The sequence below is a fragment of the Varanus komodoensis genome, unplaced genomic scaffold, assembly GCF_004798865.1.
Source record: "Varanus komodoensis strain SLA01 unplaced genomic scaffold, ASM479886v1 scaffold58, whole genome shotgun sequence".
NCBI lineage: Eukaryota > Metazoa > Chordata > Lepidosauria > Squamata > Varanidae > Varanus > Varanus komodoensis.
The window spans coordinates 4233832-4250747 of record NW_025336197.1 but is presented as its reverse complement, the minus strand read 5'-3'; the positions used below and the strand labels follow the sequence as shown (position 1 = coordinate 4250747).

Below are 16916 nucleotides of genomic sequence, written 5' to 3'. Positions count from 1 at the left end.
AAAATCATGTATGCTTTTAAAAAATGGTTATGTAAACCCCCTTACCTTATTTCCACTTTTTTGAGATAGAAGCACAATGACTTTGCACAATTTTCTTTGCAGGCAGTTGGCCTCATAGCCTCCTTTTCTGCTACCAAGGTCTTCAGTTTGAGTAGGGATCTTTGTCTTTCCACCATGTCATGCCTTTGGATACTCAGATCTCTTTGGCATGACATATATTCTTGAGTGACTAACAAATGTTGGTGGCTTGCAAGAGTTCAAGCCAAAACATTCCAATATGGATTTCCCCCCATAAACGGCATGTAGCTGCAGTGCTGTGAAGAAGTATTCACACACACCACTCTGTCTTTTCCACATTTTGATGGTTATAACCTGGAACTGAAATAGATTAATTAGCATTGCTAGCACCTGATAGACAAAAGTTACTGAATACTGTGGAGACAATATGTTTATTGCAGCACAAAAATGAAGTAAATAAAAACAAACTGGCACTTGTTTGTTGCATAGGTATTCACCCCATTTGCTTTGACATGGGACCCGGTCTTCTCTTCTCAGGGCTGAACATGCCCAGTTCTCTTAGTCTTTCCTCATTGGGCAGTGTTTTCAAATCTTGGATCATTTTTGTTACCCTTTCTCATTTTTCTGCATCTTTCTTAAATCTTGGTGCCTAAAACTGGATACAGTATTCCAGATGGGGTCTGACTAGTGACGAATATAGAGGAGCCACTACTTCTCATGATTTGGAAGTAATACTTCTATTAATGCATCCCAAAATAGCATTTGCCCTTTTTGCAGTTGCATTGCATTGTTGGCTCATATTTAGCCTTTTGTCCACAATTACTCCGAGGGACTGCAGGTGGCGCAGTGGTTTAAACCACTTTGCTGCTGGGCTGGTTGATCGAGAGGTCGCCGGTTCGAATCTGCACAACGGGGTGAGTTCCCGTTGCTCCGTTCCAGCTCCTGCCAACCTTGCAGTTCGAAAGCATGCAAATGCAAGTAGATAAAAAGGTACCACTTTGGTGGGCAGGTAACAGCGTTCTGTGCACTTTGGTGTTTAGCCATGCCGGCCACATGACCACAGAGACTGTCTGCGGACAAACACTGGCACCCTCAGCTAGGAAACGGAGATGAGCACCGCCCCCTAGAGTCAGGCACGGCTGGACTTAATGTCAAGGGGAAACCTTTACCTTTTACTCCGAGGTCTGTCTCTTTTTCAGTTCTGTTGAGCCACATATTCCCCATCTTGTATTGATGCATTTGGTTTCTCTTTTCAAGGTGGAGGGCTTGCCATTTGTCCCTACTGAATTTCATTTTGTTGTTCTCTGATAGCATTCTAACCTATCAAGATCTCCCTGTATCTTATCTCTGTCTTCCAGGAATATTTGCTGTCCCCCACCCCACAAACTTTGTGTCATCTGCACATCTGATTATCTTTCCATGTACTTCTTCATCTAAATCATTAATAAAGTTGTTGAGGACTGAACCCTGTGGCACCCCACTACTAGTTACTCCCATCCAGTTTGAGAAGGCGCCATTGACGACTACTCTTTGTGTCCAATTTAGCAGTCAATTTTGGACCCACCTATTAGTTTTTCTATCTAGTCCACTTTTTGCTAAGTTGCTTATGAGAATGTTGTGGGGTACTTTAAGCTTTGCTAAAGTCTAGGTAGATTATGCCCACAGTGCTCTCCTCTGTCCATTTAGAAGGTTACCCTGTTGAAAAATGAGATTAAATTAGTCTGAGAAGATCTATTTTTTATAAATCCATGTTGGTTTCTATTAATAAATGCATTTTCTTCAAGATGCTTGCAGACTGGTTTTTTAAATAATTTTATCCAGAATTTTTCCAGATATTCTCAGACTAACTGGTCCATAGTTCCCAGATTCATCTTTTTTCCACTTTTTGAAGATAGGGAAAATGTTAGCCCTTCTCCAGTTGTCTGGCACTTCTGTTTTCCAAGATTTATTGAAGATAACAGCCAGTGGTTCTGAGAGTTCCTGTGCTAGCTGTTTTATGATTCTGGGATGGAGTTCATTGGGCCCTGGAGAGTCATTATTTTTTCTAGGTATTCCTTGACCATTTGTCTGTCAATCTTGGGTTGCCATCTCTCACTTTCAGTTCGACATAGAAGAAGATAAACAATTCTGAGATAAAGTTGTGCAGAAGCACCTATCAGTGTTGAGTTATATTTAAAAAAATAATAGCCCAGACCATGAACATACTCGAAGACATCATTAAATTCATTATTACGACATGGAAAGAATATGGCTCAACCACAACTCTGCCTAGGAAAGGTTTCCATTAAAATTCAGTAACTGCATAAGGTGGGCATTAGTTGAAGCAACCAAGAGGTCACGGGTAACTCTGAAGAGGCGGGAGAAATCATCCATGACAGCAATCACCCAGATACTCTACAAAGTTGGGCTTTATGGAAGGGTGGTAGGAAAAAGCCATTGTTGAAACAAGGCTGTATCAAACCCATTTGGAGTTTGCAAAAACAAAACAAAACATGTGGGAGACATAGCAAGTGTAGAAATGGGTGCTTTGGTCTGATGAGACCAAAACTGGACTTCTTGGTCTGGCTGCAAAATGCTGTGTGTGGGACAAAGCTGACAGTTGTCTGCCCTGAGAACATCCCCACAGTGGAGCATAGTGGTGCACCCTTATGTGGGGGGGATGCTTTTCCTCAGCAGAGACTGAGAAAGTGATCAGGACTGAGGGCACAATGGAGGTTCACAGTGGGCACAACTACAGGCAAAGTTTCACCTTCCAGCAGGGCCATGATTACACCTGTAGCCGACACTGGGATGATTTAGAGACAAGAACCTGAATGTCTCAGAATGGCCCAGTCAAAGCCCAGGCCTCAATCCAATTGAGAATCTGTGGCAAGACCTTGAAGCTTGTCATCCTCCAACCTGAAAGAGTTGGAGCAGTCTTGTCAGGAAGAATAAATCATTGTAGGATCCAGATTTGCAAAGTTGTTGAAGACTCCCTCAGGAAGACTCACAGCTGTAATTTCTGCCAAAGGGCTTCTACCAAGTTTTGACTTGGGGAGAATATGTATGGAACTATTAAGTGCTGGTGTTGTGTTTTTGTTAGTTGTTTATTTCAGATGAGGAGGGAGCAACTCCATTATCTCTTCCCAGCAAAGGGAATAGGGCTCTTTTGCATCATGGTTGCTGTTCGGCACTTGATCAGTTTCCCTTAGCCTGGCTACTATTCAGAGTAAACCAGCCTGCAGGTGGTCCCAGCAGCCAGGGTGCATGATTCTCTACCACATAATGGGTATCAGTGCGTCACCTTCTGGCACCACCATAACAGTCACACGTGCATCACAATACATCACATATATATTCAGTTTACATTACAACATAAGCAAAAAAGCAGATAGCTGCCACAGAGAGTTCGTAATATAGCTTGACAATGTAGGGGACAGAAGAAGCCAAGTGTTAATTAGCACACAGTAATATGAGCAAATGCAATGACATGAACAAAGACCTTGTTCTTTAAATTTGCATCCTACTTTTCTTTCTGGATGGAAAGGAAAGTAAATCATTATGCAAATACATGTTGAAGTAATTTCTGATACTGAGTTTTCCACACTAGTCTACAAGAGTAGTTCAGTCCTACATTTAACATTGTATGTGTTGGGAAGTTCCCAGTTCAAATGTTGCTCTGCTGTGAACTTAAGTAGCCCTAGGCAAGCTGCAATTTCATAGCCTAAGCCTTCCAGTGGCAGCAGGGGAGTAATAAAACTAAGCAGCTTTCCAACTTTGCTGTAAGATTACTGAATTCATGCATACGAAGTGTTTTTAACGCACTGAAATACCATATAAATTAGCAGTAGCAGTTGCTGCGGTAACAACAGTGACATTTCTGCCCTAAGAATAACAGGGAGCTAAATGTATAAGTAATGTAAGCCAACTAAGGGGGTGCAAGAATTAAATCCTAACTGTCCTTTACTCAAAAGTTTTCATGTTTGCTCACTGCTTTGCTAGTCATCAATGCGTAATTGTTTTCATATTACTGTTTAGAATATAAAGTGTATGAAGGGTTATGGTAACTGTTTCTCCACCTTCAAACAGCTTCCACCAACTTTGCACTGCAACTTGAAAAGACGAGTCATTGAGAGATTCAAGAAATCCCTATTCAGTCAGCAGAGTAATCCATGTAACTTGAAGTCTGAAATGAAAAAGGTGCAGTATTCTAAAAAAATCACTCCCAAGGTGATAGTTTTTCTCCTGTTGTTTCCAATGTGGACCACATATTTAGAGGGAAGTGTTTTTCAGAGTGCCAGGAAATAGTTGTAGAGATTAAATAAGATGCTTGACAATTCCATATGCTGATCTTCATGTTTTCTTTATTAAGAATAGATACCCATGGCTACAAACTCACCAGAAAATTTGGCAAAATTTTGAAAGTGATTCAACTTTCATTTCAATGTTTCTCCTTATTAGAGTGGGGGAAATAAGAATAATAAGTTGCCTGATTTTATTTTAAAAAGTTAAAAACTTAAAAGCATATATTTACTGTCACTGGTGATTAGAGGATTGTCTTTCATGGATGTGATCCAAAAGTGTTGAAGAACAAAATCCCAAAAATGCCAAACCCTCAGTACATAATTTTCATGTAATTTCTCATTTATCTGTATCTAATCAATACATCCTATTCATCGTAACAAATAGAAATGTCTTGGGTGAATCAGAGCTGTAGAAACAGACAGAGAGAAGGAAAAGGAGATGCATTCAGGGGCTAAAAAAAGGCAGAGCTATGCCCATTGAAAATTGAACCAGAAAGCACATAAGCTTCAAATGTGCTTTGGCATTAATTCAGATCTTGACTTTCCAGTTATAGTATTCTAGTGAGTATTATGAGATATGGATCTGTTTGTGAATCTACGTTGTGGTTTCTATCTAGTACAGAACAATGATATGTGGATGATGTGGATAAGACACCAATAGCCCCTTTTGGTATATGTCCATAGTACAATATTTTTCCAGTTGTCTTAACAGAGGCAACTCACAATGTATTCCATTTAGTGGTACACCTAGGGCTGGACCTTGGGGTCAGACCCCAAGGCTCCACAGTCCGAGAACCCTCCAAATGAACCTCCAGAAATCCACAAGTGATGGGAGTAGTGGCAAAAAGGCTTGATGGAAACACCTGGACTATCAGGAACATGTCAGGGTCTACCAGAGCTGATGCTGAATGGTACAATATTTCTTATCTTAAACCACAGTTAATAAGTTGACTGTCTAGGCTTTTATATTGGTACAGTTGCTTGTTTTATAATTTTTGAGTTTTGAAATATCTTGGTCTGCACCTAAATGGAGCTAATTCCTAAGTAAGCAGTTAAAGGTAGGACAGTTTAGAGGGCATTCATCACAGGGTTGTCATAAGGCAGAGATAACTTAGTGGCATATAAAACAACAACATTCATTCCTGTAGTCATGATGGTGCCAAAGGAATATATTTTATTTCCCCTGGATTCAAAGTAGGATGACCAGCTAACAAACACCCTGAAGAAGTTTTTGCTTGGCTTTGCAGGATAACTGTAGCATTAACAAACACTCCAGCATTAGCTTGCCTTTTGTCTGGTTGGTCATAGAAGTATGTTGCATGAACCTATAGACAAATCATCAATTTGTCTTATGTTCCAATCAAAAAGGATAATTTCCCCTTCTACCAACTGAATTATTTTTGGTGTGTTAACTGATGCACCATTATTTCGTTACTGTTATGATTCTGCTTTTATTTTGTATTTTATTTTCTTGTATTTTGTTGGTTTTATTTTAATCCATTTTTGATTTTTACTTTTAAAAAGGAATAAAAATATAAAATAAGTTGTGCAAAGAATTACCCAATGGAACAATTGTTCTTCATATGCAGCAATAGTAGGAGCTTTGGACACACAGGCCTATTCCAAATTCTGTTACTTGTGCAGATCAGAAGATCTACTTTCACGTGTGCTGCCGCATCCTGTGCCATGACCAAAGCACAGGACAAATGAACATACACCTTTCCATACAAATGTTTCTGAACATGGAGCATCTGTGCCCTGTGGTTGATTATTATATTGTTTTATACTGCACTTATTATTGTGAGCCGCCCCAAGGCTTCGGCGAATGGGGTGGCATAGAGGCCTTCTTAATTAATTAATTAATTAATTAATTCTGCCCTTGGGAATAATGAGCAAATACAGACTTGTTGCACTTTCTGGATTGGGGCCTGCATGTTGATTGAAAAATAAAATTAAGTGTTCTTTTTTGTTCCTATGTTGCAAGAGGTTAGTGCTGCAGAATTTAATTTTCTTTGGATTGGAAATGAATGGATACTGATGGTGTCTTTGTAATATAGATTTTATTTTACAAATATATAAGCAGAATATAATAGAAATCTCTGTTGTAAGTGGGAAATCCACCAACCCTGAAAAGGATTCCCAGAGAGAGCTCCCTTTATCAAGTTATGTAATCTTTAGCCAACTCGCATCTAGAGTTGGCCCCTTTAGCCAACTCTCTTCATTCATTTTCCTTCTTGCTCAAATCAAGAACTGCAAAACTATTCCCAGGCTGTTTCTCTGCCCCCTTAATGAAAGGTTTAGTAGTGGGAACCTTTATTAGCATAACAATACAAATCTACATAAATCCACAAAGTCCAGTAGAGATACCCCAGACACAGCATTGCTAATGGGCACATGAAGGGTTTCATCATGTAGATACTTCTTTGGTAGATGTAACTTTAGTAGCTACTACATACCCAAGTTGGAGAAAAGGTTCCAGGTTTCCAAGTTATCATTAGCACCCATTGATCAAGCATCAGTAGTAGTAGTAACTCATTTTCCTCTGAAAAGTTAGAGAAAATTAGTTACTTGAATGGCAACTAGAGGCTTTTCATCTTCTTGATAATTTTCATTATTCTCTGTTTAAATAGTATGTTTGGATTCTAATTGTGTAATCCTATACGTATTTAGTGAGAAAAAGGTCCTACAACTTTGTAGGCATGGCTGTCTGGGGAATGCTGGGAGTAGTAGGATGTCTTTGTTTCTAAACATGCATAGAATTGTGCCTCAAACTAACAAAAAACCACCTAGAAATTTTCCTGTGGAGCTGTAATAGCAGGGTGACTGAACTATATAATTAAGAATGGGTGCATTTCCACAGTTTTTCTCTGCTGCCTGTGTTAAATACAGTTGGGAACTTTTAATTTGGTAACTGAAAATGACAGAACAATGACTTTAGCTCAGAGCTGTAAATTGAAGCTTATAGTGTATAATATAAAAACCTTCTACCAATTTACATTTGCAGAAATCTATTCACCTGGCTGAAACCAGCCAGTGCTTGGATTAGTACCTGTCACTTTAAGGATTAGAAATGTTCTCCTTTATTTCATCTGCTGTGACAGTTGTCACTTTTCTAAGGAAATCAAAAGGACAGAAGCAGTCTGGAGGAATCAAAATGGCTGAAATCACACATACATTAGTGGTTTCAAATATTGTACTGTGATGAAAATTAGACCAGTGCCCATTTGTATGCTCTGTGAAACCTAGTATTCAGGACACATTTACTGTATTTGCCCTATAGATTTGTGACAGATCTTCATCCCCCTTATAGCAACAATCCTTAAAACATGACTCTGCATCAAAGAAGATGCAATGGATGTTTGGTAGTATGCATGGTGTACAGCCTCTTGGGAAAATGTTAGCAACCTTAACTTTCAGTTTTGTCCTCTCCTTAAGGAAAGGAATGTTGTTGTTGCTTTTTCAAGTCATCATGGTTTCAAAGATAAGTTTGATAATGCAGGTGCATTACATGTGTGGCAGAAATACCAAGACAATTGTTAAGAAAACTTGAATCCTTTTTTGTTTTTCTATGAGTTCTGCGATCAGTTATTACATTGTTAAAGTTCTTGTGCTTTATATGAAAATCTGTGTGAAGGAAAATATGTAATTTTGAACAATTAACTCCACTGTTTCCCATCAAGAAATTGGTTTTGATTTTCTCCTACCCTACAGTTTAATCCAAGTTGGTACACTTTTTAAAATATTAATTATACTGAATAATGTTATGGATTCAGTTTTCTCTTAAGAAAAATTGTTTGAATGCAGCTTTAATTTTAATTTTAACATACCTTGTTTATTTTACCAATGTATAACTTTACTCTTCAGTGTTAAGAATTCCAGAGAAATGTGCAGCAGCAACACAGTTATGCTTAACATCTCAAAGCAAAGTAGAATTTGAAACAGCAGTAGCCATAAAATTAATAGCATGTCAGATAAAGGAGAGGTTCAGGCAGCTTGTATAAAAGTTCTCAACAGATTATATCAAAACACCATTCCTTAAAACAAAAGGTTGGGTAACAAAAAATTAGTCTTGATCTAGCATGTTAACATAAGGAAGCAATAGGAGGTTATCTCTAAGGAAGATAGTCCTTAAGCTTTTTGAATTCAAAACCTTTACTGCATCATGAAACTGCCCTTCTTTTTCAAATGCTAGCTATAGGTATATTTAGAATTAGTGTTTATAAAATAAAAAGGCCGCAGAATATGCATGAAAGGTTTATAGTTCTAGATGCTGTTCCTCAAACTTTTGCTCCAACCCCTCACTCCTCCTTCGCTTATTCAACTTTCTGTACACCACAACTCCATTTTAAACTTATCCCATACACCCTACAACTGCATTTTAAACTCTCCACTGTTATGACTGCAGGAATAAAAATCAAGTTTGTTTTGCCTATCTAATGCTAAGCACATTTATTTTGGGAACAGTTACCATTTTCTTGTAGAAATAAATAATATATGTTTAAAGTAAAAATAATGAGAGTATTTATACAGGCCCAGTCAACTTCCTGCTGATTTTAAATGTTTGGTAAAAATAAGATCAGATGCTGTGATGAACAGCATCAGCCCTGGTTGGCCTGTGCTGGCCCAGGGGCTGACATTGGGCCTATTCCATCACCTGCTGCTCTCTGGGTGATCATTTGGGGGGTGGGGGGCATCCTCAGCATGTATTAGGGCATCCTTCCCTCCCTGGAACTTCTATCTCGCCTCCAGGTGTCTATTCTCTACAATAGAAGCCTATCCTAAAATTTGAGAGCTACAATGTTTGGGGCAAGATACAAATTATGTTAATAATAGCTATGCAATTTAGTTTACATTTTCTGGTTCAAGTTCTTCTACTGTAGACCCCTAGTTCTAAGTTTACTATCAATGATCTCAAATATTTATGCAGGAAAAGGAATGGGGTTGACTTTTATGCTTGACCTATTTTTCAGCTTCTCCAAGGTTCTCCAGAGCTGATTGAGCCTACCTTTTCAACATCAGATTGCCACTTATTGCTTCATTCTTCAGGGGGAAATAGTTTTGTTCTAGATGATAGACTAGGTAAGTTGAAAAAAGCCATGTTGCTTGACCTTTCCCATTCACTGTTGACATTAACAATATATAATGAATGCAACTTAATATTACTGAGTACATATTTAGCACTAGCAGAGGCTTAAGTGACCTCTGAGGTTTTACCAACTTCAGTGGAAATACTATATGCAACTGTACTAGGCTGGAGATACTTTTGCTTGGCCATAGTAGGAAATTACCAGAGTTTCCAGTGCAAAAAAAAAATGTCCACATTGCTACCTAACCTACTGCATTTTCATTTCTGATTCCTTACATGGCCATGAAAACAGAATAGTCATTTCAAGAGAGGTGCTCATAAATATTCAGATATAAATAGTAGGCATTTCCCTTAACTAAAATGGAGGGAGTCTACATTTATTAAAAATGCTTATGCAGTTAAATTGTGTTGAAAGGAACTGGAAAGCTAATCCACCTACAACAACTTCCTCAACTCTGGTGACATTTAGATATTTTGGGTTGGCTACATGGACTAGAAGCTGAAGTTCAAATGATCTGGAGAGGACCAGGATGTGGAAGGCTGCTCTATAGAATGTACACACTTGGGGCCTCCCAAACTGAGAACAACTCACTGGATTGGTACAAATGTCTAACTGTTGCTCCTTTCAATGTGTATTTTATCTTTTGTAACTGCCTTTGGTTCTCACTTTAGTGAATTATGCATGTTAACAAAAGGAATTGTGTGTGGAAGGTGCTTTTCTGTTTCCCATATCTAAAAATCTTTTAGTAATGCATAGAATTAGGGTCCATTGTTTGGATTTGGTTTTGCAGTATGCTTTACCATAAAACAATCACTTCATCTACTTCATCTCTGTTTTGTGGTGTTTCCCATTGTGAAACCAGAATATCCATTCAGTTATCCAGGATGAACTGATGTCATTTATTCTTAGGTCTTCCTAGCAAGATTGACATGGAGAAAGGAATGACATATGAACAAATGCAGGTCAGATATTACATTTAGTTTTATAATTCCTTTTAGTTCCTTTTTATTATCACATAATGAAACTGAATGTACTTTTGCAGACTGTGATTGAAGAAGTTCTGGAAGAAGTTGGATATTACAATTTTACCTCAAATAGGTGAGTTTAATTTCAAAATGTGAATAGACCCAACTTTTAATTGAGTTTTCTAATTAGAGCAGTCCACTGATGTATAGCATTTTAGCCAGTATTCTTTGATGGCCACAGCTGCTGCATTCTGACAGAATGAAAACACAATACTTCATGGCAGTTTTCTCTTTTTATTTCCCCCCCTTTGGGAAAATCAAACATACAGTGAAAAGCACTTCTCTTCTATACTTTTTGATAGATGTGACTTTTGGAAAACAAAGATTAATTTAAAATCCTGGGCTATACACTGGTCAAATTGGTACATGTTGGGGGATATCACACAAAGGGAGTTAGTATAACAAAGCAAAGGGTAGATTTAAGTTACAAGTATTTGAAAGGAGCTGTTCAGCCATTGTGAATGTCACTGTCTTATACCATTCAACAACGGCATCTCTTTGACCAGCCCACTGCTGATGATCGCTGCAGTGTTAACATTAGCAACATAACTACATTTAGCAACTCCAGTCATTCCCAGACAGCATGCTGCCCTAACCAGTCAGTAAAAATAAAATATATGACTAGATCATCAAGTAACCAAACAGGTATTTCTCATGCTAAAATTAACACCTGTCTTGCTCAAATTCACATGTATTGATGGATAACAGGACACATTTCTATAAGGAAAAAGGCATATCTGGACATCTACTCCAGGCTTCTTGTTAGTCATATTGACCCTTTTAAGTATTAATCCCTTATCATTTCTACTGATTTCAGTAGTAATTCAGTCATCTGTTCTCAAAATGGAAGTATCCAGCACCATCCTCTCCGCTCTCTGCTAATACTTCTCTGTTATATGCCAGGCTGATAGTGTAATAGTCCTTTCTGACTCGGGTAGTTGTAAAGGCTATGGATGTTCTCATTCCATAGAAACAATTATCGTTTCTTTTTAGGTATCAGCACTATCCATGGGGAACAAGGAATCATCCATCCAGAAGATGAGCACCTGGAATTCTGACTAGACTAGCTTGTTTCCTAATGAGGTTTAAGTGCCTTGACTTCACCTGCTATTGACTTATTGCCAAAGGAATGCACTTTACTTAAAACAAAAAAATGAAAAGGCAGTTGGTTGTTCAGGGCAGTTTCCAAAGAGTTGTCCAAGCAGTAGAACTGTAGTCGACAACTTTGGAAGTAGACATTTGCACTGTATTTTTATCCTGCAAGATACATTTTGTGTGTAAAATGTAGACATTCTTCAGGTACCTGCATTAAGTTGGCAACACAATGTTCTCCAGTAATTATCTGTTTTTTATATATAATTTCAAATGAACTGATTAATACTCAGGATTGTTGAAAATATATCTTATTTTTATAGATTTTCTGGTATCAGAGATGTATCTTTCATTGTAAGAGTGTCTTTTGTAAGAAGAGAAAATCAAAATATTTATGTGGAGGGAACAAATAGTTAACAACTTTGCTACATCAGAGTTGGAAATTATCTCAAATTATTTTGAAAAGCAGATTATTTCTAAGTAGTTACATTAGATATAAAAGCCTTTGAGATAGTTGGAATTTCAACTACGAATTGGTATATTATACCGTATTTATAATTTGCACAAAGACTAATAACTGTTAAGTCTCAGAATTAAAGCTTACGGCATGCTTAAATTCAATAAATAGATAAATGGCTATGTCTATAATATGTACATAAGAAACTCCTAAAGTATATTCATATGCAAAGTCATATGTGTACACAGAAAATGTCAATATGTAAATAAATAGATAAATGTAATTAATGTTACTGCTACTCAGACTTGTAATACACAAAGCACTTCAGAAAATTTATGCATATTTTGAAAAATGGATTTTGCATATTTTGAAAAAACTGGATTTTGAACTTCGCCATTACTAAAACCATTCCCTCTTTGTCCTATCTTTTACCTATTCTAACCCACTTTGATCTAGCAATGTCATCATGATTCATTGATCAGTCCTAAAGGAACACTGGAAGTACTGAAAATGGCTCTGCCGGAGCACCATGCAGCAAAGATTTGCCAGTGTGTTATTTTAGACATGTCAGACCCTTTCCAAGGGAGTCCATCAGTGTCCCAGCAGTGTTTGCACATCCTCAACTCTCAGTGGAGTTCCCTGGATACTGTGACTGGCCAAGCTCTCATGTGCGTGGTGTTTTTGGAGTCACATTTCCTTATTTATGACAGAATTAGTGGACCCAAGGAACAGTTGTGGGATTAATATATGATTAACATCTCTGCCAAAGTAATATGTGCCAGGGCTTTGATCTGCCAGTGACAGGGAGAAGGTTGTTCCTTGTCTTTCTAAATAAAATTCAGGCCAGTAGATAGTAGCACACTAAGTTTGGGGTGGGGGGGGGAGAAATAGTAGCTGCACTTTCTCATATTTACAAATAGTTATTTGGATTAGAAGAGAGCTCGAGAGCAGAATTCTGCACACACTTTGGGACTTTCCTGATCAGCAGACCATCCTACTCCTTGAAAGCTATTCCTGAGGAACAAGGCTCATCTTGCTGAGCAATATCAAATATCACATAGGAGCCTGTAATGGAGAGAGGCTATCAGTAGAAATCAGTTTGACAAAAAGCTGTAAGAGTCCACCCCATTCTCTAATATACACAGAAACACTTATCCATCTGTTCTAGCTGACCAACCCAGAGATGCCTTTGCTGCCTTTGAAAAACATACCTCAGCATGCCTGGTGCTTTCAATTCTAAGCAAACATATGGCATACAATAAATTTCAGTGGAGTCCTGCTTCATACCATTACTGATATTGCAGTGAACTTAGGAACCTTTGTTTATGTAGAATTTTTTTGTTAAAAGCCACCAGCCAAATTCTGGTGCAATGATACTAGATTTAAAAGTACCATCTGTAATGCCCTGTGAAATACAAGCCATTTAACTGTGTGATTACATATTTTGAAATTGCAAATAATAAAGTATGCTGATTGCTTTAGAAATGTGTGTAATTATACTGGCAACTTTCAAAACTCAGCATTCATCAACTTGGGAACAGCAAAGTAATCACGGCATCTTACTATTTTTAGAATAGTAGACAGCACAAAGACTATGGTGTTTGCAGTGGCTCTCATTTCAAGTGGCAAACAGTGGAAAGAGACAAGAAACCAATACCTAAAAGGCCATAAAATCCTTCTGGTAATTCCCCCTCAAATACTGTTATGTCTGCCAATAACTGGGAGTCCTAATTTCTGTTTACATTGCTGTTTTGTTTTCAGATGTTGGCAGGAAACAATACAAAATGGCCTCTTTATAGTGTTGTGACTCTAGGGATGTTATTTCTTAATAGAGTAGGTAGATGGTTTTTTCCTGCTTAAATATACTACATCAGTAGATACTTGTAAGCATTTTTACTGACAAAATAGCCACTGCTAATTTTATCTCAGTTTTGCTGTGCTGTTGATTGAAGAGGTTATTTTGCCTAGCTATATACCAGTTGTAAATATGTTTTACCCGCTGAATAAGATACAATGATAGACAGCAAGATTTGGAGATCTTTCAGCTATCCATTATCTCACTGGCAAAAAGGGAGAAACTGGGCCTTTATAAATGAATCTGATTGCTAGATTACAATAATATATCAAAGTCCTCATTTCATTTTCTTATATTCATTAAAACAAAATCTCAGGTGCACAAGTTGCAAGGGGCAGCTGCTATATACACCAGTCTTTATATAGATGCAGCAATAAGTTGACATTTATGATTGTGGCAGCTGGAAAAAATGCCCCATAGCAGAAGGATGATAATGATAGTTACTGCAGCTGACTAATGCCTTCAGTCTAAGGAGCTCTACTATGGTTGTAAACTAAGAAGTCCTTACAGCCAAGGGAACAAGGTCCATGCCTGGAAGGGTTATAGCTTTTATTGAAGGTTTATGGTAGGCTGCATTCCAGGGCATCATATGGTAGGAGGACCTACAAGACAGCTTTCCACCCCTCCAGGTCCCAGGCCTGGACTGTATATAGCTCACTAAGAGTTGTCCAGTAATGCCAGCAAGGGACAACTAACATGGGTTAAAACTAATGTGGGCACAGGCAGGACTGAATGGAAAATGAATTTTCTAGGACAGGGTTGCACTCTCCCTAAAGGACAGAGTGCAAAGCTTGGGGGTACTCCTAGACACAGAGTTGTCCCTGGAGCACCTTTTATCAACTGCGGCTGATTTATCAGCTGCACCCCTATTAGGATAAGTGGAACCTAGCAATGGTAGTCTGTGCTCTGATAACCTCACATCTGTGGGGCTGTCCTTGAAAACAATCCAGAGATTTCAATTGATACAAAAGAGGGCAGCCCCTCTGTTGATAGGGACAGGCTGTCATGAATGCATCACCCCTGTTCTTTATCAACTGCACTGGTTACCAGTTGAAGTCTGGGCCCACTTTAAGGCACTCAGAATAATGTATAAAGCCCTAAACAACTTAAGACCTACATATTTAAAAGAACACCTCTTCCAGTATAAACCTACCCAGACCCTAAGATTATCTATGGAGGTCCTTCTCTGGGAGCTATCTTTAAAAGAAATAAGGAAGGTGGCCACAAGGGGAAGGGACTTATCAGCAGTGGCACCCCAATTATGGAATCAGCTCCCTAGGAAGGTGTGCCTGGCACTGACCCTTTACACATTTTGGCACCAGTTTAAAATCTTTTTATTTGCCCAGCATTTTAATTGCTGAATAGTAAGTTCTGCTTTTAGACTGGTTTTTATTATATGATGGCTGGTTGCTGTGGATCAGTTGTTATTTTGTTGTTGTAATTATTATTTACTTGGTTTATGGTGGTTTATTATACTTAAACATTTTAATGATTGTTATGTATATGTTTTGCATGTATGTTTCATGGTGTTTTAATCATTGTGCACTATTCTGAGAGTGTTCACTAAAGAATGGTTTATAAAAACTTTAAATAAATAAATGTTGCCCAAGAATGACATATTGGAGACAAATTTAGCATGTGTGATGGATATCAGGAAGCTTCTTCCAGACAAAAACAAAACTTTGTTTGAAAACTGTCACTTTTAGCAATGGTAGGATCACACCCTGTTGTAATGAGGCATTTACCACTACCCTCATGGAGCCACACTTAGAGAAATTAGACTACTATCCAATGTCTTCAAAGCATGAACCAACTGCAGAAATACACCCTGATAGCTACAAATCATCCGTAAATAAATTGCATGTCAATGACAATCTGGTATACATCAGGCTGGGCATTCATCCAATCAAGTCAAAGAGTAATAAATACCGAGAACTTGGAAAACGTTGATGGAAGCTGGTGACATGACAAAAAGGCTTTGGTGCTGGCATATGCAGCTTGTTCTGAACGTAAAGTGTCAATGAAGAATGCAATAAAGACAGGCTATAAAAGCAGTGACCAGCATGCAGATGGTAAGAAACAGTACAACACTGCTATGAACTGCAATCTCTCTCAAGGGTGTTTCTGAGGTTATACTATCCATGATATAGCTGATGCAGACACAACAAAGAAATTTTGGAAATAGATTTTATGGGGCAGGGAGTGGGGTGAAATCCATACAAGAATTTCCATTGCCTGGCTAGGAAAGGACAGGCAAGGAGATTACAGGCAAGGAGAAATGACAACAGATGATAGGATGTGATGTTTTAGTGTCACCAGATACACATTTAACACATGGGAAAAATCACTTCTGATTTGCAAAAGTAACACAACGTGACCACTTCACATCGTCAGAAAAAAGGATTGGCTGTTATTCAAGCCTCAGGTGGGGCACATGTGGAAATAGTTCAGAATGCTATGGAACTCCCAAGTTCTTTCATACAAATGTTGTACAGATGGTGGTGCCTAAATATTCTAATAATTATAAAAACAGGGCAATAATCATGAAATCATTTTTTCTTGAACATTATGACATTTTTCATGCACAGCCTCCAAGGTGAGGCCTATAGGATGACTGAACTGGTTGAGCTACAACAGTTGAAAGCTTTCTCCTTTTTGTGACCATATTTTTGGTTACCCATAATGTAACCAAGGATGTAACCAATCCTCTCCAAGGATTTTTCTTTTTTTGCTAGTTTAAAACTTATCAACAGCCCAAGGAAATTGCAAGTGTTGGTTCGATGAAAAACAATTCTATAGTAATAAAGTTGAAACATGTCAACACCCCTGTTTTAATTATTAAATATTTACTCTTTTGTCAGAAAGGTTTCCAAAGCACCTCACATATTTAATAACAAACAAGGCAGCTCCTACCCGAAGTCTTAAAATCTAAAAGACATAACACAAAAACAAAAGGAATGGGGAAGGGAAAGGCAAGCAGCAAATTCAGGTCACTACTTAAAGATAAGAAGTTCTCATAAATGACTAACCTGAATGGAAACAGTTCACAACTGAAGAGAGAGATGGTCGCTCGGAGGTGACGGAGGGCTTTTGCTATCC

At 38.1% G+C, this 16916-nt stretch overlaps 1 protein-coding gene across 8 annotated transcripts in view; it reads left to right on the top strand.

The window, feature by feature from the left end:
- The window catches only part of NEK10 (NIMA related kinase 10), a 98182-nt gene extending 83241 nt beyond the window's left edge, over positions 1–14941 (top strand). For 7 of the 8 annotated variants that reach the window (XM_044449414.1, XM_044449412.1, XM_044449424.1 and 4 more), the window contains 5 exons: positions 4087–4197; positions 9272–9380; positions 10298–10350; positions 10431–10486; positions 11407–14941. In XM_044449414.1, the coding sequence (XP_044305349.1) occupies positions 4087–4197; positions 9272–9380; positions 10298–10350; positions 10431–10486; positions 11407–11455 (378 nt within the window). In that variant the 3' untranslated portion in view covers positions 11456–14941. The remainder of the gene's footprint in view (positions 1–4086; positions 4198–9271; positions 9381–10297; positions 10351–10430; positions 10487–11406) is intronic. The other variant, XM_044449415.1, reaches the window with a different exon arrangement.
- Positions 14942–16916: the final 1975 nt, after the last annotated feature.